This window comes from Histomonas meleagridis, assembly GCF_020186115.1.
Source record: "Histomonas meleagridis strain 2922-C6/04-10x chromosome Unknown contig_35, whole genome shotgun sequence".
In the NCBI taxonomy this organism is placed as follows: domain Eukaryota; phylum Parabasalia; order Tritrichomonadida; family Dientamoebidae; genus Histomonas; species Histomonas meleagridis.
In genome coordinates, this window is record NW_027150878.1 from 102,904 (window position 1) to 128,218 (window position 25,315).

General features: G+C 28.1%; 10 protein-coding genes across 10 annotated transcripts; 5 read left to right on the forward strand and 5 right to left on the reverse strand.

The window, feature by feature from the left end:
- Window positions 1-1,206: 1,206 nt before the first annotated feature.
- GO595_005501 (major facilitator superfamily transporter) lies at window positions 1,207-2,364 on the reverse strand (the record flags this gene model as incomplete). The annotated part of the gene is made up of 1 exon (XM_067918751.1): window positions 1,207-2,364. One exon carries the CDS (start codon window positions 2,362-2,364, stop codon window positions 1,207-1,209), a length of 1,158 nt encoding a protein of 385 aa, XP_067774297.1.
- Window positions 2,365-3,036: 672 nt separating this feature from the next.
- GO595_005502 (GTPase-activator protein) lies at window positions 3,037-9,693 on the reverse strand (the record flags this gene model as incomplete). The annotated part of the gene is made up of 2 exons (XM_067918752.1): window positions 3,037-5,273; window positions 6,045-9,693. The coding sequence occupies 2 exons, from the start codon at window positions 9,691-9,693 to the stop codon at window positions 3,037-3,039; spliced, it is 5,886 nt and encodes a 1,961-aa protein (XP_067774298.1).
- Window positions 9,694-16,644: 6,951 nt separating this feature from the next.
- On the forward strand, window positions 16,645-17,325 carry GO595_005503 (uncharacterized protein; the record flags this gene model as incomplete). The annotated part of the gene is made up of 1 exon (XM_067918753.1): window positions 16,645-17,325. One exon carries the CDS (start codon window positions 16,645-16,647, stop codon window positions 17,323-17,325), a length of 681 nt encoding a protein of 226 aa, XP_067774299.1.
- A 1,138-nt stretch (window positions 17,326-18,463) lies between these two features.
- On the forward strand, window positions 18,464-20,344 carry GO595_005504 (Spc97 / Spc98 family protein; the record flags this gene model as incomplete). Its single annotated transcript, XM_067918755.1, has 1 exon — window positions 18,464-20,344. The coding sequence occupies one exon, from the start codon at window positions 18,464-18,466 to the stop codon at window positions 20,342-20,344; it is 1,881 nt and encodes a 626-aa protein (XP_067774300.1).
- Window positions 20,345-20,597: 253 nt separating this feature from the next.
- GO595_005505 (RNA-binding protein) lies at window positions 20,598-20,969 on the forward strand (the record flags this gene model as incomplete). The annotated part of the gene is made up of 1 exon (XM_067918756.1): window positions 20,598-20,969. One exon carries the CDS (start codon window positions 20,598-20,600, stop codon window positions 20,967-20,969), a length of 372 nt encoding a protein of 123 aa, XP_067774301.1.
- A 474-nt stretch (window positions 20,970-21,443) lies between these two features.
- GO595_005506 (DNA-directed RNA polymerases I II and III subunit RPABC3) lies at window positions 21,444-21,884 on the reverse strand (the record flags this gene model as incomplete). The annotated part of the gene is made up of 1 exon (XM_067918757.1): window positions 21,444-21,884. One exon carries the CDS (start codon window positions 21,882-21,884, stop codon window positions 21,444-21,446), a length of 441 nt encoding a protein of 146 aa, XP_067774302.1.
- Window positions 21,885-22,183: 299 nt separating this feature from the next.
- Window positions 22,184-22,966, reverse strand: GO595_005507 (transcription initiation factor IIE subunit beta-like; the record flags this gene model as incomplete). The annotated part of the gene is made up of 1 exon (XM_067918758.1): window positions 22,184-22,966. One exon carries the CDS (start codon window positions 22,964-22,966, stop codon window positions 22,184-22,186), a length of 783 nt encoding a protein of 260 aa, XP_067774303.1.
- Window positions 22,967-23,078: 112 nt separating this feature from the next.
- Window positions 23,079-23,615, forward strand: GO595_005508 (cytidine deaminase-like protein; the record flags this gene model as incomplete). Its single annotated transcript, XM_067918759.1, has 1 exon — window positions 23,079-23,615. One exon carries the CDS (start codon window positions 23,079-23,081, stop codon window positions 23,613-23,615), a length of 537 nt encoding a protein of 178 aa, XP_067774304.1.
- Window positions 23,616-23,836: 221 nt separating this feature from the next.
- GO595_005509 (uncharacterized protein) lies at window positions 23,837-24,160 on the reverse strand (the record flags this gene model as incomplete). The annotated part of the gene is made up of 1 exon (XM_067918760.1): window positions 23,837-24,160. One exon carries the CDS (start codon window positions 24,158-24,160, stop codon window positions 23,837-23,839), a length of 324 nt encoding a protein of 107 aa, XP_067774305.1.
- A 526-nt stretch (window positions 24,161-24,686) lies between these two features.
- GO595_005510 (XYPPX repeat family protein) lies at window positions 24,687-25,262 on the forward strand (the record flags this gene model as incomplete). Its single annotated transcript, XM_067918761.1, has 1 exon — window positions 24,687-25,262. The coding sequence occupies one exon, from the start codon at window positions 24,687-24,689 to the stop codon at window positions 25,260-25,262; it is 576 nt and encodes a 191-aa protein (XP_067774306.1).
- Between the last annotated feature and the right edge of the window lie 53 nt (window positions 25,263-25,315).

Genomic DNA, 25,315 nt, shown 5'->3' on the forward strand with positions numbered 1-25,315 from the left:
TGTTCCACGGTGATTTCGATTTTTAATGAAAAATAGTGCTTTTGATATAATTTTTTAAGTTTGATGGAATTCTAAATCTCCCAATTAAATTTAAGATTCGCTTCATCCGGAAGACGTTATGTCATGTGCTTTGAAAATGATTAACGTGCACTTGATAGTTCAAAAATTGAACAGTTTATTTGTACGTTATGTTTACGATGCTTCTTTTTATTTATTTTGTAATATCTAAAGAAATTATAAATGAACCCAAACCACTTCCTGAATTAATAGTTGGAGAATGGGACATAGCTGGAAATAATACTGGAAAACCAGAAATTTATTATAATATGCAATTTCAAAGAAATCTTGATAGAGGAACAACCACATGTTTTTTACGACACAAAAAAGGGTGGAATTTTTTGGGTCTTGGTGGTTCTGATTTACCTATCATTCAATTTGACTTAATTTTCCTTTCTGATTTATCTGGAAAATTATTATTTGATAACAATTACCAAATTCCTTTTACATTCCGTAAATCACATATCGGGGGTGTAGCGGCTGGTTTTAAAATACAAGACCTTGGAATCCATATATCTCTTATCAACAATACTTTCTTTTTTATAAATATACACAATCAATCAAAATCAACTCGGTATGTTGCTTTCCGATCTATTCAAGGTACTCAGGGCCTTAATCCCAAAGTTAAAATGATCTTGAAAATATGTGTAATTGTACTAATTGTGCAAATTGTAATTTTTGGTCTTTTAAAATTTGCACATTCATTCATAGAAAAGAAATTGAACATAAAGAATGATGAAGGTGTAATTGATTTGGACAAATATGGGGAGATATTGAAATATCAACAAATGAAAAAATCAAAAAAAGATTAATGTGTAAAATGATTTTGTTTTGAATAAAATAAATCAATTTAATAATTTTTCATGGTTAAAACAAATGTATATTCATTTTTTTATACAACATTTCTAGTTAGTAGAAAAGAATAATGAATATCATTAAGTTATAAAAAATATTTTAAAAATGATATGAATGGATATGGTTGATTGATCCATTCATATTTTTTATCTTCAACAAATTTTAGAAGTAAAACTTCTTTTACAATTTTTTATATATCAATTTCATATATCAAATGAACCACAAATATTAAAACAGCAATATCGCTTTGTATAATGTTTATTTAAATCTAATTGAAAATAAGTAAAACTTATTTTAAACATTCAAATCCTCTCCCATTTCCTTACCAGAAGTTTCAGGCAATAACAATAAGCCGAATAAGAAAGACAACACCATCAAAATAGAGAATGTCAAAAATGTATATCTCATTGTTAATCCGCTAATCATTTCTGGTATAACGAAAATTACACATGAGCACAAGATTGAGTTCACAGCTTGCACAATAGAATAAGCTTTAGATCTCACATCATCAGTGAATAACTCAGGGGATATGAACCATGGCAAAGGACCAAGTCCAAGTCCGAACAAAAACACATATAAAAACAGGAAAATGATTGGGAAATAATTCGAAATAGAAATTACATCATCAAGAAATATCACAAAAAGAGAAATGGCAGTTCCGATAGAAGAAATAGACCAAAGAATACGACGCCCAAACTTATCAACAATAAATGAGGATACAATTGTAGAAATAACTTGTGCACAACTTACAATAGCGGCAGAAATAGAAGGTGACAAAACAAGACCGACATTATTAAATATGGTTTGGAGATTGGTAAGGAGGCCATTGAAGCCAGAAAATTGTTGGAAGAAAACTGTGGCAATAGAAAGTAAAAGTGGCTTAACATATTTCTTTCGGAAAATTGTGACTTTATCAAATGACTTAAAGCCATTGTTATCAATTGAGACTTTGGAATCTGGGAAAAAGAATATAGTAATGCAAAGAATCATGGAAGGAACCATGGAGATGAATGCAATTTTCCAGTAATCAAGCCAAACACCCATAAGATAAATAAATACACAACCAATGGATACAAATAGTTGGCTCATTACACCGTAAGCACCACGATATTCGGTTGGTGAGATTTCTGAAAGAAAAATAGGAGAGATGGTCATGACCAACCCAATACCAACACCTGAAACGGAACGAGATACAAAAAGAAGCCATTTCTGTTGGCCTACAGGACATACAATCAAAAGAACCCACCCTACTAATACGACAATTGATGATATAAAGACTAATAAGCGACGACCTGTTCGACCAACTAAAAGTTGAACTAATGGAGCGCCTAAAACAGCAAGGAATGAGGTAATTGCATTGAACAATGTTGATTCAATAGAAGATAGATTCCATTTTAGAGTAATTTCAGGTAAACCAGGGGAAGTATATGAAAGAGTCATTCCAACTGCCATTGTTCCGAAACTAATGAAAACTGCATGAAGAAATGCAAGAGAAAAAAATCCCATTTCCCAAATTCTCTGTAAAACAACCCATTGCTCTCAATTTACCTTTCAAAATTTGAATTAATATTTTCAGGCTAACCTCATTGAAAAGTATTTAAACGTGCTGGCAAAAAAGCCGATAGAATATTTCATAGTTTTTCTCCATCAATTTATTCCACTATAATGGATGTAAAGTACCAAAAAACCAATACACAAACTGTTTTATCCCAGTAAAACCTTTTGATGTCTTATCTGGAATGTATAATGCAAAAGAAAATGAGGAAAATATATATTTCATTGATATCAGAAAAAAAATTGTAATAAAAACCTTTGAAAAAAATGGAATTGTAGTGTATAAACAATCTGGTTATGATAAAATGCATCTAAAATTTATATTTATTTGATGAAACATTAGATAGAATCAAATCATTTCAGAAAAACTTTCTGATCTCAGTAAAAATTTATTTGAAACAAAAAGAAATGATCAATGATCTGATTCATTTCTTTCTTCACACATTGGACAAAAATAGCCATTACATTACATTACAGCGCAGAATGATTTCTTATTTTTTAATTGTCCATCACATTAATGCGCGTGCGCTAAAATAATTATTAAAACTTCATTCATAACCAGAATTTTACTTAACCAAAGATTAATGCCAACAAATAATTGCATTGTTCGATATTGAGTTTCACTTCTTTCATTCCCTCATAGTAGTAAGGCAATAGCATTGGCTCCAATGTGTACTTCTGCGATGGGAACTGCGCAGTCATCACCAGCAGCGACAAGAAACTCGAGTTCTTCACGTTTTCGAAGAGCTCTCTGATGAACTTTGCGTTCAGCACTGGAAATGCGCTGAAACTTTCTCTGCTTGCTCGGAGTCGTTTTTCGAGATATTCGGCTAATGAATCAGAGTTTGTCATTCGTAACAGCATTAGCAATGCAGCGTTTATTGAAGCTGATTTGTCCCCGAATTCAACGTTACATAACTCATTAATAGTTTCCTTATTTTGATAATTTGCAAGACAGAAAACTTTGACAAAATAATTGTTAATGTTCGACATTTCCAATTTTTTGATATCTGCAGCTACAACGGAATCGCAATAAATCGATACAATTATTAATGCGGAATAAATTATATCATTTATGAATGGTAAAGAAGTACATTCATTTAAGTAATTTAAGACATCATTTGATATATGATTAATGATATTATTACAATCGTCGAATTTTGAATATTGATATAATGATGAAAATATTAAATCAATACCTGAACTAGAACATAATGTTAATGTCATAATAATTCCAGTGATGAATAGTTTGGCAGAAAGTGTTTGGTCCATTTTAATTAATGATAAACCAATACATACAGCATTAGTAATTATCGGATCTACGAAACCTGTTGGGTCAATCAACACACGTGTCAAAGATTCTGCATTAGATTGAGCTGCGAAAGCGCACGCGAATATAATTGATTGAGATTTCCTTAACTTATTATCAGAATCGAAATCATTTGAAAATATTTCCAACAAATTATTTTGAATGGTACGCTCAGGTAAAGTACTCAAAACGTTATTGAAAACCGAAGCGATAGCAGCGGTGTTTTTGAGCCATGGATAACAACGACCAAATTCCTTTAAGTCATCAGGCTGAGGGTTATTCGCGAAAGCTTTAGTGATCACAGAGGTATCCATTGGCAAAGAGGAGCCGGAAATATAAATTATGAAATGAATAGCGTTCACGAAAGCAGGAGCACATTTTCTTAATACGTTTGATGAATATTCCAATCTCATTTGAGATATATTATATATTAACCAAGGAATATAATTCACGTCAAACAAATGGTTACTAAATAATACGTTCCATACTCTACAAATGAATAATATTGTTGAGTCATCATTCTTATATGGTGGCTTAAAGACAGTATCACACCAAAACTTAGAGATTAAGTCAGGTTTGATCGAAGCAAATCCAGTGACCATTTCGATGTATTCATCATTCTTTAATTTGTATACATTATTCATAAACAATTCGATGGAATGTGAATTAATACATATACTTGGCCATATGAACTTAACAAAAGCGTGTGAATCATAAGCCAATTCCTTAAATGTTTCGAAGATATTCTTCATGAATTGAGGATATTTATCAATATTTAATGAATAATATTCGATCCAACTCTTTAAATATAACAAAGTTGAGTTTTTATATTTATCGATATATTGATAAGCCTTAAAATATTCAGTTAAGAATGAACTAAATGAATCGGAATTATTCTTTGCTAAATCGTCAGATAATAATTGTGCATAACCAATCATATTTAATGGTAATGCTTCTGTTGTAGCATTTGCAATATTAATTGTATGATTAAATTGGAATGATGCATAAGTAGCTGATATTAAATCTAATGCAGCTTTCTTAACTATGTTCTTTACGTCATCATTCATTAAGTTAATAAATGCTATGTTTAACATTAACCAATGTAATGTTGATGAATCAATTTTAACATATGATTGTGATTCAACATTTTTAATGATCTTAGAACGATTATATAAGTTTAAGAAACTTTCTGCTAATGGCGAATTCTTTGTTATTGTTATACTATATACCATTTCTTTAGTAGAAAACCCAAATTCAACTAAATTAGAATTAGTTTGTGATAAATGTGGTTTAATCCGTGATTTAATTTCATCTAATAGTATAACTTTTAATGGAGTAATCTTATAATTACCTAATGTTTCTGTTTGCCCTGCAAATTGGATTGAATGTGAATGTAATCGAACATTAGTTTCGATTGTATTAATTATAGCTTTATGGACTGAATCTGGTTGTGATAATCCTTCAATAACTTTTAATGGTAATTTAGTTGATGGTGTACCTAATAATTCGGTATAATTATTGATTGAATTTATGAAATAATATTGCTTGTTTTTGTTTTGGATTAATGATGGAGCTGAACTAATCCATTTAATAAATGATAAAGGTGTTAATAAGAAAATATGTTTGGTTACTTTTTGTACTGGTTTCATTTTTGCTAAAATTGATATTTCATTTAATGATGGTACTTTATTTTCATCAAATCCATCTAATATATGTACTAATGTAATATTTTGATCATTTGAATTATGTAATTCTTTAATTATTAAATGTGAAACTATTTTAATGTTTTTAACATTAATTAATTTATTATAAAAGATATAATATATTCCATTATTATCATTAGGTGATTTATGATCATCTTTAATTATAAAATCATTTAATTCTAAGATTTGATCTTCTGGGAATTCCATTGTTAATAACTTTTCTAATTGTGAATTATTATTATTATTACTATTATCTTCTTCTATTAAATTATTTTTACTATTAGTTTTAGTTAAGTTTTTAGGTTCACCTAATGTTTGTATCTTTTGTATTAATCGTAGTCCTTGAATTTTAATTGGATTTGTATCTTCCATTTCATTAATACCACTAGTTATTTGACTTAAAACAGAATATAATTCACTATGTAAAATTGAGATTTCTTCTTTTTCATCAAATTTCAATTTATTACTTGGTCGATTTAATTCTGTTTGAACTATTTCTAAGAACATTTCTTTAAAGACTTTATTAGCTCTTTCTGCTATATCATTAAATACCATTAAATGTTTACCTTTTTGATTTAAATGCCCATGTAATGTAGCAGCCATTAATACTGTCGATACCATTAATAAAGCTGCTCTAGGCTTTGGAGGTAATACATCTGGTAATCCTACTAATTTAGGAACACTAAATGCTGGTAATAAAAATCGTAAGAACAAAAACCCACTTAATATTTGTATTGAGAAATCTCCATATTTTTCACTAACCTTTTGATATATCATTTGTGATTCATATACTAAACTTTCAGGCATTGAATTACGTGCTGAAAGGATTTTATCAATACATTCATTTAATAAGTCTCTAAAGTTTTGTTGATTCTTTTCTAAGTTTTCTCCTGCTTCTAATTTATTTGGATCAATTTGATAACTAACACCATTTTTACATTTCTCAATAACTTCTTCAAATACTGGTCGTAATGTTTGTGTCATCCATTCAGTACCTACAATTTTAGGGAAATGTCCTACCGCACGTGCAGGTACTGCATTACCTCTAAATAATGTATTTTTACTTGCTTCATCTGATGATTCTACTTCTACACTTATCATCTTCTCTAAGAATTCATATTCAACTTTCCGGATAATGGCTGATTCAACCATAGCTGCACCAAATATTTCTGCTCGACTATAAGGTATACAACTACAGATGAATTCAACAAATTCCCAATTACCAGTAAATATGAAATCTATTAATGTATCATTAGTTTGTTCAGAAGTTTCATCCAAAATTTTTGCTTCTGGTACTTTAAAGACTGAAGCTACAGCTGATATAAATGCTGCTCGAACATTATCATTATTAGCAAATCCCATCGATATACAATGTTCAATACCAATACTTAAATTCTTTTTAAGTAAAGAAGCTAAAACTGGAATAATTTCAGATGCTATAGTTTGAGGTAAATCTAATCTATTCTTAATTGAAGCAAAATAAAATAAGAATTGTGAACTCGCTTGTTGTTCTGGTGTTTTAGGATCATTAGAATCAATACAATCGATTAATGATAAATTATCTAAAAGTAATGATAATGCTTCATATATTAATGATTCATAATGTTTTGATGGATTATCTTTAGTAGGTAACCAACCAATGAAAGTTTTAGCTATTTGATGTTTAATTATAGGTTCAATATCTTTAGAATTCTTATTTAATAATTTGATTAATGAAATTATAGCTTGAACACAAGGTAATCGTAATATTTCTCCTTGAACTAATCCACAATATGATACTATTCGTTTCATAAATGGTCCAAAAATATTAACTGCAATTAAATTAGGTGTCCATTGTTTTTGTTCTGCTAAACCTCGTACTACTTTTAATGCATTTTGTATAAATGTAGATGTAGAATGATTAACATCAAATGATCCATCTGGATGTTGAAATGCTGCTACCCAATTATTAATTAATCCCATAATAGGATTAAAATCTTTCACTGAAAATGCAGTAGGGACTGCACTAGAAATACATGCACCTAAATCTCCATCATCATGTAAGATAATTTTCATTTGTTTAGATAACATATAAAATTGTTGAAAAACTATTGTAAATAAAATAGATATTGTACCTATCCATTCTTCTTGTAACATTTCAATCGGATGTTGAACTTGTAATTGTGGTTGTTGTACTAATTCAATCTTTGGATTAATGGCTTTAGTTAATGCTAAGAAATATGGGAATAATGTATTAAATGCATTATCCATTGCTTCTCTTTCTTCATATATAACTTTCAAATGGATTTTTATCGAATTATCAGCTGTCTTTAATATCGGTACACGATGTGCTTCTGTTACAAGTGATTGATATTCAGAAACAGGTAAATTAAAATCAAGAAACATTTCAGATGAATGAACAATTTCTAATAATGATGAAAGTATTGAGACACCTTTTAATCGAATATCTTTATTAGAACTTGCTAAAAAGAGTATTGCATCATTCTCTAAATATGTTAATATCTTAAAAACTATAGTTTTGTTTTCTTTATCTTGAAATTGTTCATTTTGGAAATGTAATGTTAAGAACTCAGTGATTTGTAATAATACTTCTGGAATAGAATGTGAAAAACTTGTTCTCCGATATAATGTAATCTTTTGATAAGTTTCATTTAAAAATTCTAAAATTTGTGATACAATATCATAAAATGTTTGATTAGCTATAGTACTTTCAACATATTTCGAATCAAAGAAACATAAAAATGCATTTTGTGGTGTTAATGATTCTTCTTTTTGGATAACTTTAAATAATAACTTTAATGTTTCTGGTTTTTGGAATATAATCATTCTAAAGAAATCAGGTGAAGCTTGAAATGCTATTAAAAGTTGTTGAATACAAAAAATAGACTTTGAATCACTTGTAGTTCTCGAAATGATAGTTATTGTTGGTTCAATTAATGGTTGTAAGAAGTCTTTATCAATGTTTTGGAAAAATGATATTTGCTTACAAATACGTCGAATCATTCTAGATAAATAAATACGCATTTCATATGATTTCTCATTAAAATATATTGGAATTAATTTGGTATTAAAGTCATCCGGATGACGCCATAAACAATACATAGGGAAATCAATATGCGCCATTTGATTAAGTTCACTTTCTTTATATTCACGTTTTCCACTTGTATAATACTTGAGAAATGAATCATAAAAATGATCCATAAATTGACATAATGAATCATTACAATTGGAATAAACTGTGGCACGAAAACCTGTTAATAATGTGGCTATCGCAGTGTCTTTCTTAGAGCCTTTGATGTTTTTGATATTAACTAATCGGCCATGAAATGATTTCTTGTTACTAAAATCATATGTTCCAAGTTTGGATGGAATTAACATTTCTAATAAAAGTTGAGTGGGCCACGCAAAATAATTGCTCTTCTCATTCCAGGTGACAATAGTATCAATAATAGATTGGACACATGTAAGTTCTTCGCCCTTATTTAGGAAATCTACTAAAGCAACTATATCACGCTTAAATGCCATTAAAACAGTCTCTGTGATCATGTTACAGTAGGGTTGTCGAAAACTTTTAGGAACTTCGCCTAATTTGGTCGATATTGGCTCAAGTGAATAATGTAAATATTTGACACTATAGCTCATATGGATCCACGGCTTAAGCATTTGGTAGAGTTGCTTGGCTGATACATTGGAAACAAAGTCATGTTGAAGTTTTTGGAAAAATAAATTATAAACATTACGTGAATGTGACCCAAAGGAACCTAGAAAGGCTGAAAAGTGTGCATGAACAAAATATGTATTCCGACCAAAATCACTTGAAAGAATAATTGTTGATTGTTTTATGACTAATTCACATAGTTTTGGATCGGCAATTTCCTCTGCACCTGGTTCTTTGGTATTAATGCAGCTTGAGGCTATCCTATAATAGATACAAAGTTGATATAAAACATTAAAATCCCATGTTTTTTGCTTTTGTGACATTAGAATACTATCGGTCTTTTCAAGAAGTTGCTTTATGATTTCCCCAATCCATGCATTACTAAATTTATGTAAGAGTATGAGTTGTTTTTGATAAAATTTCTCAACAAATTGTGATGGTAAAACTGGATCAGTATTTTGGGAAGCATGACTTATGGCATTTGTATCAATAGCTACTGTGAGTTCATCTATAACATTTTTTATTGCCTTTTCGGGGGTGAGGCTATTTTTTCCCATTGATATTTTATTACCGTTCAAAAAGTCAGTTTAAAAAGTGGCACTTGTCAATTAGCCGCTTATGGTAGTATAAAACATTGAAATTGACTTTTGCTAAAATCCAAACCAGTGAAACACATTCAAACAAAGTTTCAGAATTTGAATTTAATACCGGTCTCTTTTAACGTTCTCGTTTTTTTTCATCTTTGTTATAAACATTTTGATCTTACTCAAAGAATTAGGTAGTGTTTAATATAAACATTAAGATTATATGAAATTTTCCTAAATTCAGAATTACTTATGAAATATCTAGTTGATAATTATCATTCTTCATTAATAATAGTTTTATTTTATCTTTTGTGTTAATGTGGTTTTTGATACAAAATCATTTTATATTTCTTATCGTTGTTTTTGCTAAGATATTAAATTTCAATTGATAAATCTATTTAGAAAACTTATTTAAGAAAAAATTCATATAAATATTGTACTTTAACTTTATTAATTTTCTAAAAAAAAAATTATTTTCAACAATTTGATAAAATTTACACGGTGAAAACTATATGATAAATAATAATTATTTCTTGTAGAAAGAAAAAAAATATTTGAAATTTATTTACTTTTAATGAATTAAACATTTGTTTTTATTTTTTGATGCTTTTTCTTCTAACATTTTTTCCTCAATTATTTTTACGATTTCATTGTTTTCATTTTCAGTAGCATACATAATTGCTGTTTTAAATAATACATTATAATTTTCAATTTGAAACATTAATTTACTTATATAAATATCACTTACTCTTATATCTTCCTGTTCAAGAAGTAATTTAGCAATTTCAGTATTGTTTCGTGCACAAGCCCACATTAATGCTGTCCAAAATAATTTAGTTTAATTCCAATTTTTAATTTGAAACATAAAATTTAATAAAAATATTGAGAAAAATATAATTTAATATCAATCTTGTTTTGTTCAAGAAGTAATTTAACAATTTCAAAATCACCTTTTTATCCTCAAATCATAAACGCTGTCCAAAATAATTGCTTTTTCATATGCACTTTTAAATGATGAATGATTTTGTTCACATAAATGAATGATTTCTTCATTTCCACCTGCAACTGCATATTTACCTGTATTTTCTACATTTACATTATTCATAATCAAATATTTGAAACATTTAATTGAACCAAAAAATGCTGCATAATCAATTAATGAAACATTTTCTTTGTTAATGAATGAACGTCTTTCATATAATGATGGTTCAATTGTTTGATTAAAATCAAAGTTATTTTGTGAAGATATTTCTTGAAGTTTTTCGATTTCATCATTTCGAATTATTTTTGCAATTTCATTTGGATTAACTCATTCTTTAATTAATTTCTTATGAAGTTCCCAATCATTCTTTGAAAGTTCTTCATAATTTTTTATAAAAAAAATTCTTTTGGGTCGTATAGTTTAAATCTCATATTTTGAATTTTCTTTAAATGAGAAAAATGTATTGAATCATTTCTAATATAGCTTATATCAATGAAATTTAGTTCAATAAATTTTTGTATTAAATAGTTTGTTTCATTGACTTTATAATCTAGATAACTCAAAAGTTTAATGCCGAAAGTTTGAGAAACATTAATTTCATTTTGACCTTTATCTAATTCAGAAAGTAAACGAAAAAACAACACATCATCTGTATAATGTATTGTATAAAATATCAAAGCAATATGTAACACAGTATAATAATAAGAAAATAAATGCTTGTTGGGAGACATTTCTATGATAGATTTAACAAATAGTTCAATATTTTCTTCATTCATATCAAAAATTAGTTTTTCCAGGGATACTAGAAAATCTATTATTTGTTTGCTATGTAATTTTTGAGATGGAGGCATGAATAATTCTGATGGAGAAAAAATTCAATATTTTTTCATTTTCAATATTTTGTAGTTGCAAACATTCCTTATAAGAATTTCTTATATAAGGTTTAAGTGTTATTCGCACGTTAGCATAAAACACTTCACTTTTTGCCAACAGAACTTTGAAAGAGCATTAACTTTAATCTCCTTATTTTTTTTTTCCTTGGTGTTTAACTTAAACTTATTTTGTGGTTTGCAAGACAATTATTGTATATTAAAAAATTTTAATCCCAAATGAAATTCTTGTGTTGGTTATTAATACCCTAAAATTTTTCGGTTAAATCGTTTTCACATGTTAAAAATAAAAGAGAATTTGGAATGGCCAATTATTTCCAAAAACGATTGGGTTTTTCTTATATTGGTCAAATCATTGGTTTATCGTCTTCTCATTGAAAAATTGAACGTTCTCAAATTATCTGATTTTTCATCTATTTATATGGGAGGTAATCAAAGTCAAGCAATCAATTATAATGAAAATCTTCAAAACCTTCAGAACATTGAGAAAATTATTTTCGATTTAAACGAAAAAAACATCAATGAATCAGTAGAATCTTCATTATCCAACTTTCCAAAGGAATCTGCATATTCATTCATATTTATTGTTTGCAGAATTGTATATTCATTTTTTGTTTCAAAAGGTCTTGAAAAATTATGTTTTGAGTATTTACAGACATTTGAAAGGAAATTAAAAGAAAATAGTAACATTTCATTCAACAAAGTAATTGATGTTTTTGCACAATTATTATTATCTATTAATAACCAAGAAACAAAATATCTTCTTGAAAGAATGGTTGAGAATAAAATGATAGATCAAAAAATTTGCACAAAGAAAAAACATCAATATTTTGCTCATTACATAGGCAGAGAAGGAAATGGAAATATGTTTGATTATGAACAAATATACCAAGATTTTATAAAGAATTATGAAGAACTTTCAAAGAATGATTGGGAACTTCATAAGAAATTAATTAAAGAAGGAGTTAATCCAAATGAAATTGCAAAAATAATTCGAAATGATGAAATCGAAAAACTTCAAGAAATATCTTCACAAAATAACTTTGATTTTAATCAAACAATTGAACCATCATTATATGAAAGACGTTCATTCATTAACAAAGAAAATGTTTCATTAATTGATTATGCAGCATTTTTTGGTTCAATTAAATGTTTCAAATATTTGATTATGAATAATGTAAATGTAGAAAATACAGGTAAATATGCAGTTGCAGGTGGAAATGAAGAAATCATTCATCATTTAAAAGTGCATATGAAACAGCAATTGAATTCCATCGAAATGATATCTTTAAATATTTTTATGATAATAAAATTGTTGAAATTAATGACATCGAAGAATTAGGAAGATTATGCCTTCTATATGATAATTATGAAATTTTATCGTTTTTGCAAGAAACTGGTATGAAGATCAATGAATTTATGATTATTAATTCAATTAAAACAAGTAATTTGTTTACTACACAATATTTTCTTGAAAAAAATCCAATATCAATAAACTTTTTGAAGCTCACAACTATCTCTGGGAATGAAGAACTTTTAAACTTTCTTATTAATAACAAATATATTAATTGTAGACAAGAAATTGTTTATTTATTTTTTTCGAAATCCTTTTGAAATTATTAATAATTCAATAAAACGTTTAAAATATATTTATAATTTTCGAAAAAGAACTATTAAATGCATCTGAAGCTGGTTATATTGTAATTGCCAAATTACTTCTTTTACAAAAAGAAATTGATGTTAATGCTAAAAATATTTTTTTGTTTTATTCGAGGTGTGTTTTAATGATTTGATATTTCAAAACAATATTAGGAAATTATATAAATTATTTAATACTGCGCTTATTTTGGCATCAGAAAGAGGAAATATAGAAATTGTTAAATTACTTCTTGAACAAAAAGGAATTGATATAAATACTCAAAATATTTAATTGTTTTATTTAAAATCTATTTTAATTTTTTTAATGATTTAATATAATATTTGGAAATTATTTATAATATTTGAAACATCATTAATGAAAGCATCAGGAAATGGGCATATAGAAATCGTTCAATTGCTTCTTGAACAAAAAGGAATTGATATTAATTCTAAAACTATTTCTTTCCTTTATATAATATTTCATTTATTAAATTTATATTTCAAAATAATATTTGGAAACCAAATAAAATATTTAGAACAGCACTCATTTGTGCATCTGAAAGAGGTAACGTGGAAATTGTTAAATTACTTTTTGAAAAAGAAGGGATAGATATTAATGCTAAAACTATTTATTTGTTTTATTTAAAATTTAAATTAATATTTTAAAATTTCCCAAAAATACTTGGAAATTATACAAATAACTTGAAACATCACTTATGTTTGCATCTCGAAAGGGATATATTAATATTGTAAAAATGCTTCTTGAACAAAAAGGAATAGAAATTAATGCTAAAAATAATTGTTTGTTTTATTTAATATTTGCTTTTATAATTTGATATTTCAAAAATATTTTTGAAATTTATTCGAAATATTTGAAACAGCACTTATGAGGGCATCTCTTTATAGTAATCCAACAATGGTCAAATTACTTCTTGAAAAAGAAGGAATTGATATTAATATTCAAAACATTGATTTGTTTTATTTAAAATTTATTTTAATAATTTAAAACATCAAAACAATATTTGGAAATTATTTATGATATTTTATACAGCACTTATTTTGGCATCAGAAAGAGGAAATATAGAAATCGTTCAATTGCTTCTTGAACAAAAAGGAATTGATATTAATTCTAAAACTATTTCTTTCCTTTATATAATATTTCATTTATTAAATTTATATTTCAAAATAATATTTGGAAATTATATTAAATATTTAGAACAGCACTCATTTATGCTACTTGTAATGGTCATTTAGAAATTGTTAAATTAATTCTTGAACAAGAGGTGGTAGATTTCAATTCTAAAGATATATATTTCTTTAATATGAATTATATTTGATAAATTTAGTGTTTAAATATAATGTTTGGAAATTATTTAAAATATTCGATACAGCTCTTATGTTTGCATCTTCAAAAGATGACACAGAAATAGTTAAATTACTTCTTGAACAAGAAGGAATTGATATAAATGAGAAAAATATTTATTTGTTTTAGTTAATATTTACATTAATAATTTAATATTTCAAAATAATATTTGGAATATTTTTTATTTATTTGAAACAGCTTTGATTTTGGCTTCTAAAAATGGACAAACAAAAACAGTTAAATTACTTCTTAAGCACAAAGGAATCGATATTAATGCAAAAGATATTTATTTATTTTATTTTTATTTTATATAGGCAATTTGATGTTTTATTATTTTATTTGGAAATCATTAGAAATATTTTATACATCATATAATTAAACTTAAGGAAGGTTTTGTTTGTAAATATTGTAAAACTTATTGGACTTCTGATTCTAAAGGTTTACATAATCATTGTAAAAAGAATCATGCATTAAATACTATTGAAGGTACAAATTTACCGTATTATAGAATTAAATGTTGTCCTTTAATGTATTTAAATTTTAATGAAACAGAATTAGAAGTAATTAAAAAAGATATTAAAGATTATGAAGATAAAGTGTTTATGAGTAGAACAATCACAGAAAGAGAAAGATTAGCGGTCAGAGAAATTCCTTTCATTTTAAATAACGAACAAACAAATGCTATGGAACAAAGACAAAGAAGAGAAGAAAATGACCGTATTGATTTCAATAGAGATTTACAATTACAAGCGATTCAAAATTCCCGAACATTATATTCTACTCTTCCAGATCAAATACCTCTTCCAGTAAATTTAAATTTAATTAATAATGAATTTGATTTAAATAAAATTAAAAATTTAAATAGAGACCAATTATTAATTTTAGCTAGGAAATGGACTTCTGATAATCAAGAACAAGAATCTCAATTTATATCATTGCCTAAAACTTGGGGTAAAAATAAATTTAAAATTAGAGCTAAATTACCAGATTTATTTAAATATAAAATTGAACCTTTAATAGAAATGCTAAAAATATTTATTTTAATAATTTTGGAATATTTCAAAATAATATTTAGAAATTGTTTAAATTATTTGAAACAGCACTTATTTTAGCTTCTGAAAAAGGTTATACAGAAATAGTTAAATTACTTCTTGAACAAGAAGGAAATGATATTAATGCTAAAAATATTTATTTGTTTTATTTGAAATTTATTTTAATAATTTTGGATTTCAATATAATTTTTGAAAATTATTTAAATTGTTTAAAACAGCACTTAATATTGCATCTTCAAAAGGTTATACAGAAATAGTTAAAATAATTCTTGAACAAGAAGGAATTGATATTAATGCTAAAAATATTTATTTTAATAATTTTGGAATATTTCAAAATAATATTTAGAAATTGTTTAAATTATTTGAAACAGCACTTATTTTAGCTTCTGAAAAAGGTTATACAGAAATAGTTAAATTACTTCTTGAACAAGAAGGAAATGATATTAATGCTAAAAATATTTATTTGTTTTATTTGAAATTAATATTAATAATTTGATATTATAAAGTAATATTCGGAAACTATTTAAATAATTTTATACAGCACTAATATTAGCGTCAGAAAAAGGTTATACAGAAATAGTTCAATTACTTCTTGAACAAGAAGGAATTGATATTAACGCTAAAAATATTTATTTGTTTTATTTAATATTTATTGTAATAATTTAATATTTTAAAATTATATTTGGTAATTATTTAAAACATTTCAAACAGCTCTTGCTATCGCAACTAGAAATGATAACAAAGATATAATCAATTTGTTTAATGAACATGAAACTAATGAGTAAAAATGTCCATTATTGGAATTTTATGTGTTTATTGTTATGAGTGTTACATGATTTGAATTACCATAAAATAGTGAACTTCTTTTTGTTGTAGATAATAGAATTATAATTAACGAAAAGAAGATTATGGCAAATGAAGTGTATTTTTCGAAATCATTTGTTGTGAAGATTAACGGTCTCTTGTATGCGTTGCTATCGTTCGATTGGCACTTTTTAAATGTTGGTTGGATTGTTCTTCTTATTTGAAATCGTTTTTTGTGTTCACAAAGAGTTAAATATATCAACATTCGTTGAAGGAGAATGGAATGCTACAATAAGTCATATTAATAGTGAAGGCGAAATTGGTCAATCTGAAGGATTAATATTCATTAATTTTACAAAAGAATCTGAAATGAAAAACTCTTTCATAGGAACTCTTAAAGGATATGACTATGAATTTGATGTTAGAATCATAATTAGTGATGAAAATCCTCAACAGTTCACAATTGAAAAAGATTTTCCTCTTATGCCACACCAATTTGTTACCAAAGCAGAAATGACCTATGGAAAGAGGAACATGCCATATGCAAGAGGTAAATGGCAAAACTCGACTCAACATTTTCAGATTTTGGTTTTCACTCAATTTCGTTTTGAACTATCTATTTATAGAACTCATGAAAAAACGGTTGAGGTCATTAGATTTGTTAAGACTCCAAAACCACAATATCCATCAATATTTTCTGCCATTTTACCATCAATACTTATTGGTATTCTTTTCATAATATATAAATTATATCGCGTTCATGAATATATAGAGGATCAAGAAGCAAAATCTAAGCAGGCTGCTGCTAAAAAGAAGGGTGAAGAAGGTAAATCACCAAATCAAGATAAGATATCAAATAAGCAAAAAACCGAATAAATACATAAAATATTTTACTATTTTAATAAATATTTATATTTTTGTAATTTAATAATGTTAAATATTTATTGATTTATCTCTTTTGATATATTAAAAGAAATTGATTCGTTTTTTTATTGATATAGTTTTGATGTTTGTTTGTAAATTTGCCTTAATAATTGAATATATATATAAAAATGAAAAATATTACATCATTTTATTATGTTTTGCCTTTCTCTATAAGTAAATCAGCTACTTCATTGCGTTTATGTATAATTGTAAACTTGAATGCGGTACCGCATTCGATAATAATATATTCACCAATTTTCATTCCATTTTTTAATAAAAATAAAAGAATTTCATAGTTTCCACATTGAATGCAATAATATTCAATTATATTCAAAATACTGTAGTTTTGGATTCGTTGTTGATAGTTTTCGCCTAATTTTTCTTATTATTAATATCTAATTTTTCTAATTTATTTTCATAAATATATTTAAAAATATCATTTCGATGAAATTGAATTGCTGCTTCATATGCACCTTCAAATATTGAATGATTTTGTTCACATAAATGAATGATTTCTTCATTTCCACCTGCAACTGCATATTTACCTGTGTTTTTTACATTAGAGCCTTTCGCAAGCAAATATTTAAAACATATAATAGCAGAAAAAAAATGCTGCATAATCAATTAATGTAACATTCTTTTGATTAATCAAAGAACATCTTTCATAAAGTGATGGTTTAATATATTGATTAAAATTAAAATTTGTTTGTGATGATATTTCTTGAAGTTTTTCTATTTCATCATTTCGAATTATTTTCGCAATTTCTAATTGATTAATTCCTTCACGAATTAATTTCTTATGAAGTTCCCAATTGTTCTTTGAAAGTTCTTCATAATTCTCAATAAAATTGTTTTCCGTTATCATATAACTCATCATTTTATTTTTTTTTTCTGTTTTATATTGTGCAAAGTATTTTATTGTTTCCTGAACTATTGATTCAAGGTTCCCTTGAGTTAGGTTAAATATGTTTTTATAAAGTGGACATAGTAGTTGTGAGAATATATTTGATTCCATTTTATGAAAAAAACTTGTTTACAAGCCGTTTAATTGTACGGTCAATTTCAATTGAAAATATTCTAAACGTAAAAAATGGTTGAACTGGTTATTCCAGATTTTCTTTTAATTGACACACCTCCAGTTTTAACCAAAGATACACTAGAATGTGAACCTGCTGATCTATCTGAACTACCAATATCAGTTGAAGAAAAAGCTTTAATTTCTGATCTTTTTTATTGCCTAATTGGTTGTGATGGTATTTATATCAAAAGAAATGAAAACGGAAACTTCAAAATGGCTTCAAATGCACGTGAGTCAGCTACAAATTTTATTGAAAAAATGTTACCTTCATGTGATAATTTTTTGATTGTTCAAAAGTATTCCGAGTCACATCTTGAATTTAAATATGGTAGAACATCTCACGCTTTGTGTGCTGCCTTAAGGACTTTTCTTCATGATTATATTCAACAGATTGCTGATTTAGAAGTCCAACCAAACATGACGCTTTCATTATTGCTTATACATCTTCAAATTCCTGCAGAAATTTTAAAAATTGCAGCTACTCTTGTTAAGAAAATTCAAAATTTACATGGAACTCAGATCACAATAGTAATCTACAAAATGCTTCTTTCTTTAAGAGGTAATCCGCATCTCAACAAATTTCTTTCGTTTTTATTTAACGAATCCATACAACCTTTACTTGAATTCATTGATAAATGGGTTTTCCTAGGTGAAGTTGATGATCCTCATAATGAATTTTTCATTCGTGTGAACCGAAAAGTCACACGTAAAGACACCATTCCTGATAGTTTTTGGGATGATCGATATTCGATAATTCATGATATGGTTCCCAACTTCATTCCTCGTAGCGTTATCGATCGAATTTTCTCGTCTGGTAAATCCCAATCAATTCTAAGTAAGTTTGGCAACATTAAATTATCGATCACTCGTCACCTCACATTTAAAGATTTACAATTTGAATCTCTGCTTACCAAAATATGGAAAATTTCTGCGACCACTCTTATTAATTTATTTGTTCATGAGCATCGACTTCTTTCATGTTTAGGGGCACTTAAAGATGTCTTTTTATGTCAACGTGGTGATTGGTTATCATTATTTTTACGAGCAGCAGATTCAACACTTCGAAAACCACGTGAGCAAATAACGCCACAAGATTTCGAGCCATATATTTTAGCCATTTTCAACAAAGATTATTATAAATTCATCACTGCATCTATTGAACAAGATCAACTTCCATTTTCATTACAAGTTATACATTCATTTGGGAAATCAATTGTATCAAAGAATGCGCGAAAAGCTAAAGTTACTTCAAGTAAATCATTATGGGAATATTTCACATTTAAGCCAAAGATTCCGGAGCCATTAAATTTACTTTTCACGGAAGCAGCGCAACAAAAGTATACATTTCTATTCAGACATATGTTGTTATGGAGAAGACTTGAACAAAAGTTTTGTCACGATTGGAAACTTAAAAAGACTATAAAAGAAATTAGTGTTGCGCGACACTCAATGCATGTGTTTATTACCGCTTATTTAAACTTCATGACAACTATAATCGTGCATCCTTATTGGAGTACGTTCGAAAAACAAATCCAAGAAGTCGATGATATCGAACACTTATGTTCTGCTCATGAACAATTATTACAACAGTTGATAAAAGGATGCTTCATCTTGAATGAAAAGATTTATAAAAGATTAACTTATATATCAACACTTTGTTGGCATTTCGCAAAGGAGTTGAAAAAATGGAACAGATCAATAGCTAATGAAATGACAGAAATAGAAACAATGAAAAAACTGGCTGAACCTGTGCTGAAGTTTTATGAGAGATTTAAAAAGGCTGTGAAGGATTTGATTCAAGAATTAACTGTTCAGGCCGAAAGAGACGTCGATCAATGCTATTTGAACTTCGTTTTGTTGTGTATCACTGTAAATCCGGAATTCCAAAAGTAAACAAATGTTTTCATATTAATTTTTATCCTGTTTTAAGCTTCGGAATTAGGAGGCAGAAGAAGAATAAAAGAAGTAAAATTTATGCATTTTATGATCAATTTAAAGTTACTTTATGTAATTCATGCCAATTTGTTGATTAAAAATACTTCTAAAGAATACATTTATAAATGATGAAAAAATTTCAGAGGTAAATGCAAAACTGACATGGCCAATTCGGAGGAGGTTTGAGCGGTTATTGTAGGCATTGCAAAAAATGACGTCGAACCCAACCGATATCCGATTTCGTCTTAAGTTTCACAAACCTCATTACCAAATATTTGTTGGTGGTGTTAGATACTCAGCAAAAGAGGAAGAAATACGAAATCTTTTTTCGCAATTTGGAAAAGTTATATCCGTGATAATCCCCCTCTCGAGATCAGGATATACAAAAGGATGTGCTTACGTAACTTTCACAAAAGAAGCTGATGCAAAGGAAGCTATTGCACACCTTGATAAAACAACCTTCCAAGGGAGAACTATCTATGTCGAAGAGAAAAGAGAGTACGATGAAAATCTCCCAAGGATAGATCCTAGAAATCCCGATCAACCAGGAAAATATTTCCCTCGAAAAAAATCTGATGATTAAAAAATTGTTATTGAAACTTTACAATAAACTTCCATATATTACCTGTTTTCTCCAGGGTTTGTTCATTAAGGAAAATTTGTATTTTTAGATATGGTTGCATACTTATCATTTGATTTAAATTTCTATGCTTATTTGACATAATTGAAGAAGCTATATCCTGACTACATAATGATAAGAAAATTAAAATTTTGATTCAACATTATTTGGTATTATTTTTTTATTTTTCTAATTTGAGCAATATTACACTGAGCCAAACTTAGTGTATTGTAAAATGGAAAAGGGCTTTGATTTGATGAAGAAATAATAAATATTAATTTTTTTAATCAATTATCCAAAATGGTAATTTACTTAAAAAATTATTTATTTCGTGTCGTACGACTGAAATAAAATATATAAAGAGAAGCATATATTTCTAATTTTTATATACTAAAAATTAATATCGAGTGTTTTCAAAATAATTTTTACTGGCTAAACTTAAGACTTAATTTCACGCATCAACAAGTAAACATTACGAGCAATTGGGATTTGACTTAATGCATGTTGTTCGCCAGTCAACTTCATTAATAATCCGCCAAAAGAAACATACACAGTAGCTTTATGGTTAGCACTATCTTCTTCATAGCGGTAAACTTTTCCATACATAATATAATCAAATTTTGAAGCAAACGTTGAGTTTTGTAACATTCCTGGATGCCAGTGTGTAGAATCACTTGGTGCTTCTGTTGATATTTCTTGGGAAATAACAAGGGAAAAATATTCATCTTGCCTCATTTCATAGAGTTGTGAATTAATATCTAATATAAGTTGTGAATCACCGCTTTCGTTGCTGCAAACAATACGTTGGATGTTATCAAAAGATCTTCCTTCAGGATCTATGGCATTTACAGTGAAGTTATCAGTAAAAAGTTCAGTCATGTTGGAAAATGCCCGACCAATGCAATTGCCCTTAAAAGGGTAATTTCCTCGAGTCCGTTTATTATATCCAAACAAAAACAGCTTTCACCCACCAGAATCAAATGATTCCATGCAAACTTAGTCATTTTTGGTGATTGTTAATATTGGTACAATTTTTATTTAATTTCTTTTGAATCTTGTTAATTAATTTTCTATTCGAAAATTCAATATAAGACATTACATGCCTGCTTTACTTCGAAAACACAAACCAACCATCAGATCTTAACAAGCAAGACAAAAAAATATTACCTTTATTTTATCTACTTATTATCATTTTCCAGTGAATCAAGTAACTCTTGGTTACGGGAGATTCTGTTAGTCCTTCTGACCCTCCTCTTTGTTCTTGTAATTTCTTGAGAATCATCATCAGTTGGAAATGGTTCTACCAATTCCATTGGCTTCCCACCGAGCTCCATGAGCCTTGTTTCGATCTGTTTCGGTGTGTCCGGGACTTCGGCCTTTTTCCACAAATCTCTAAAATATTGTGGCGCTTGTCTTGCTTTGAGCTCTGGGTCGAAGTAATAGTAAAGTTTGTTCTTTTTATCTTCGTCAGAGTTAAACTGACCAATTTTTCCTTCTTCTACAAGTGCAGCCAAATCTTTCTCAAATCCTTTGTATGCGCCTTGTAGGTCAGATAATTTGACGCTTTTCTCTTGTTCAAGAGTTTCTAGTAGTTGGTTGCGATCGAAAATTTCTAAATCAACACGATATGAATATAATTTTTCATTATATGTGATTCTTGGATTGTTCTTTAAAGCTTTTCGAAGACCTGGTATTGACTTGATCTCGAATTTTTTGTTGCCCTTTTTTTGGAAATGTTCGTTGATTTCTTCTTCTGAAACTGGTGGTTGCCCATTTTCTGATCTTTCTTTTAAGTAATTTTGAATGTTCATAATATGATAAGTAGCCATAAGGCCTTCATCTTGCGCATCTTCGGCTTGCCTACGATTTATTCCTGAAAGAAATGCTCCAGCATTCACAGGTAATTCTGTTGATTCTGAGTTTTTTCTCCTATGTGACTTCTTCTTTTTTCGTGAGCTCATGTTTGAGTTGATATCATTGAGAAATTGTTTTGTAATGTCTTCTGTTGATTTAGCTTTCATTTAGCACTTTTATTGAATAAACTAAACAAATATGTCACTTTTCAATAACCAGATGTGCACAAAAAGCGTTGATCAAATTTCACAAGAAGAAAAATTAATGCACGAAAAATATATGAGAGAAGCATTAAGTATAACAGATAATGCTTATGATGAATGCGAAGTAACAATTGGGTGCGTTATTGTTCATAATTCCGAAATTATAGCTAAAGGATGGAACTTAACAAATCAACTTAACGATGCAACTAGACATGCAGAGCTTGTTGCTTTTGATGAAATCATCTCTAAATATCCAAATGGCAAAGAAATCATACGAGAATCTACATTATATGTTACATGTGAGCCATGCATAATGTGCGCTAGCGCTATAAAAATGCTTGGTATCAAACTTGTTGTGTTTGGTTGCAAAAATGATCGCTTTGGTGGTTGTGGTTCTGTATTTTCAATTAACACAGACAAGCACATGCCGAAACTAAAGTCGTACGACTGCATCAGTGGCGTTTTGGAGGAAGAAGCTATAAATGTTTTACAGAAGTTTTATGGAAGAAAGAATCCAAAAACGCATGAAGGCGAAGAAAATTTAATGAAATAAGAATTATTGTTTATAAACATGTATAATAACCAAGCATTTTAGTATTTAGTTTAAAAAAAAATTGATGTGATTTCTTATTTTACTAAAAAAAAAAAAAAATTAATAAAATATTGTGCATTTATTCGGAAAAAAATGTTTTCACCGGGTCAAAGTTAAGAGTTTGGTAATAAATAATATCAATTTTGTGAAATTTGATTCGAAATTTGAAATTTCTTTTATTTTTAATGCGACTTAGCAGCTTCAATGAAGCCTTTAGTAAAGTCTTTGATTTGATCAAACGTGGCAAATTTTGAAGGATGAAATGATAAAATAAAAGTTATTGTTGGTGTTGAAAATTGTTTGGCTAATTGCATTACAAGGAGATTAAGCATTTCATTTTCTTGACCCATAAGTTGTTGTAATTCAATATCATTATCTTTTTCAGTCATTATAATATTTCCTATGCCAGGTATAGAATTGTGAATAATAACAACTGCGTTGTCTGCATAAAAAGAAATAGATATCTCAAATTCGCCTACTTGGAGCTTGGTTCTGTTTTTTTCCATTTTGTGTCACTTTTGACTGGCTAAAAAATAAAAAACAAAATAAAAAATTCTCGTGTTCTGGCTGACTTCTGATAAAAATCCAAATCAAATATTCAAAGCTAAAATCAGATGAAATACTTACTATCTATTTTCTAAGGAACAAGGGATGACTTTATAATGATAATTATCAGATGAGAAGAATTTCACTTTTGGTAGGTGATCATAATGAAGCTTAATTACATTGAATGTATTCTACAATCAAAATGATCTGTACTTAATAAGTTATTTGCCAATTAACTTACCCTCTCTATTTTTGGTCAAATGTTTTATCGGTTGCGGTTTTTTCGGTGAACGAAATTTAAATGTTTGGAAATTTTTATTGAAAAATTTTGTAAATAAAATCTTGCTTTTTAATTTTAAACTGATCCAATGAATTAACTGCTGAAAAACGCGGTAGAAAAACTGTTGTGTTTAAACGGTTCAACATCATATCACAAAGAATATGCAACTAAATGTAAGAGTTATTGAAGCCCAAGGGCTTCCAAAAATGGACAAATTTGGAAAAGTTGATGGATATGTCGTTGTACAACTTAAGGGGGAAAGTCTTCAACGTAGAACAAGAGTAATTCAAAAAGAATACAATCCAAAATGGAACCAAGAATTCTCATTCCCACTTAGAAATCCAGCTACGCAGTCAGTTTTATTTACACTCAAGGATCAAGATGCTGTTGGTAATGATGATACAATTGGAACAATTGAAATTCCTATATCATCAATTCCAGCAAATATTGTTGTTGATCGTTGGTTAGACCCACGGCCAGCTCGTGGTGTTAAGAATCCAGGTAAGATTCACTTGCTATTACATGTTGCGGATAAGAAAGTTAAACCATTTTCTGCGCCTGTTCAACCACCACCAGGTGTATATCCGCCAGCGCCGGCACCTGCAGGATATGGTGCTCCTCCTCCGCCTCCACAGCAACAAATCTACGGAGCACCACCTCCAGGTTATCCTCCTCCAGGCTACGGAGCACCTCCACCACCAGGATATGCTCCACCAGGTTATGCTCCACCTCCTCCAGGCCACGGAGCTCCACCGGGTTATGGCGCACCGTATCATCATTAGTAAAATTCTTTTCTCTTTACCAAAAAATTGATGTACAAAATCTAAATATTTTA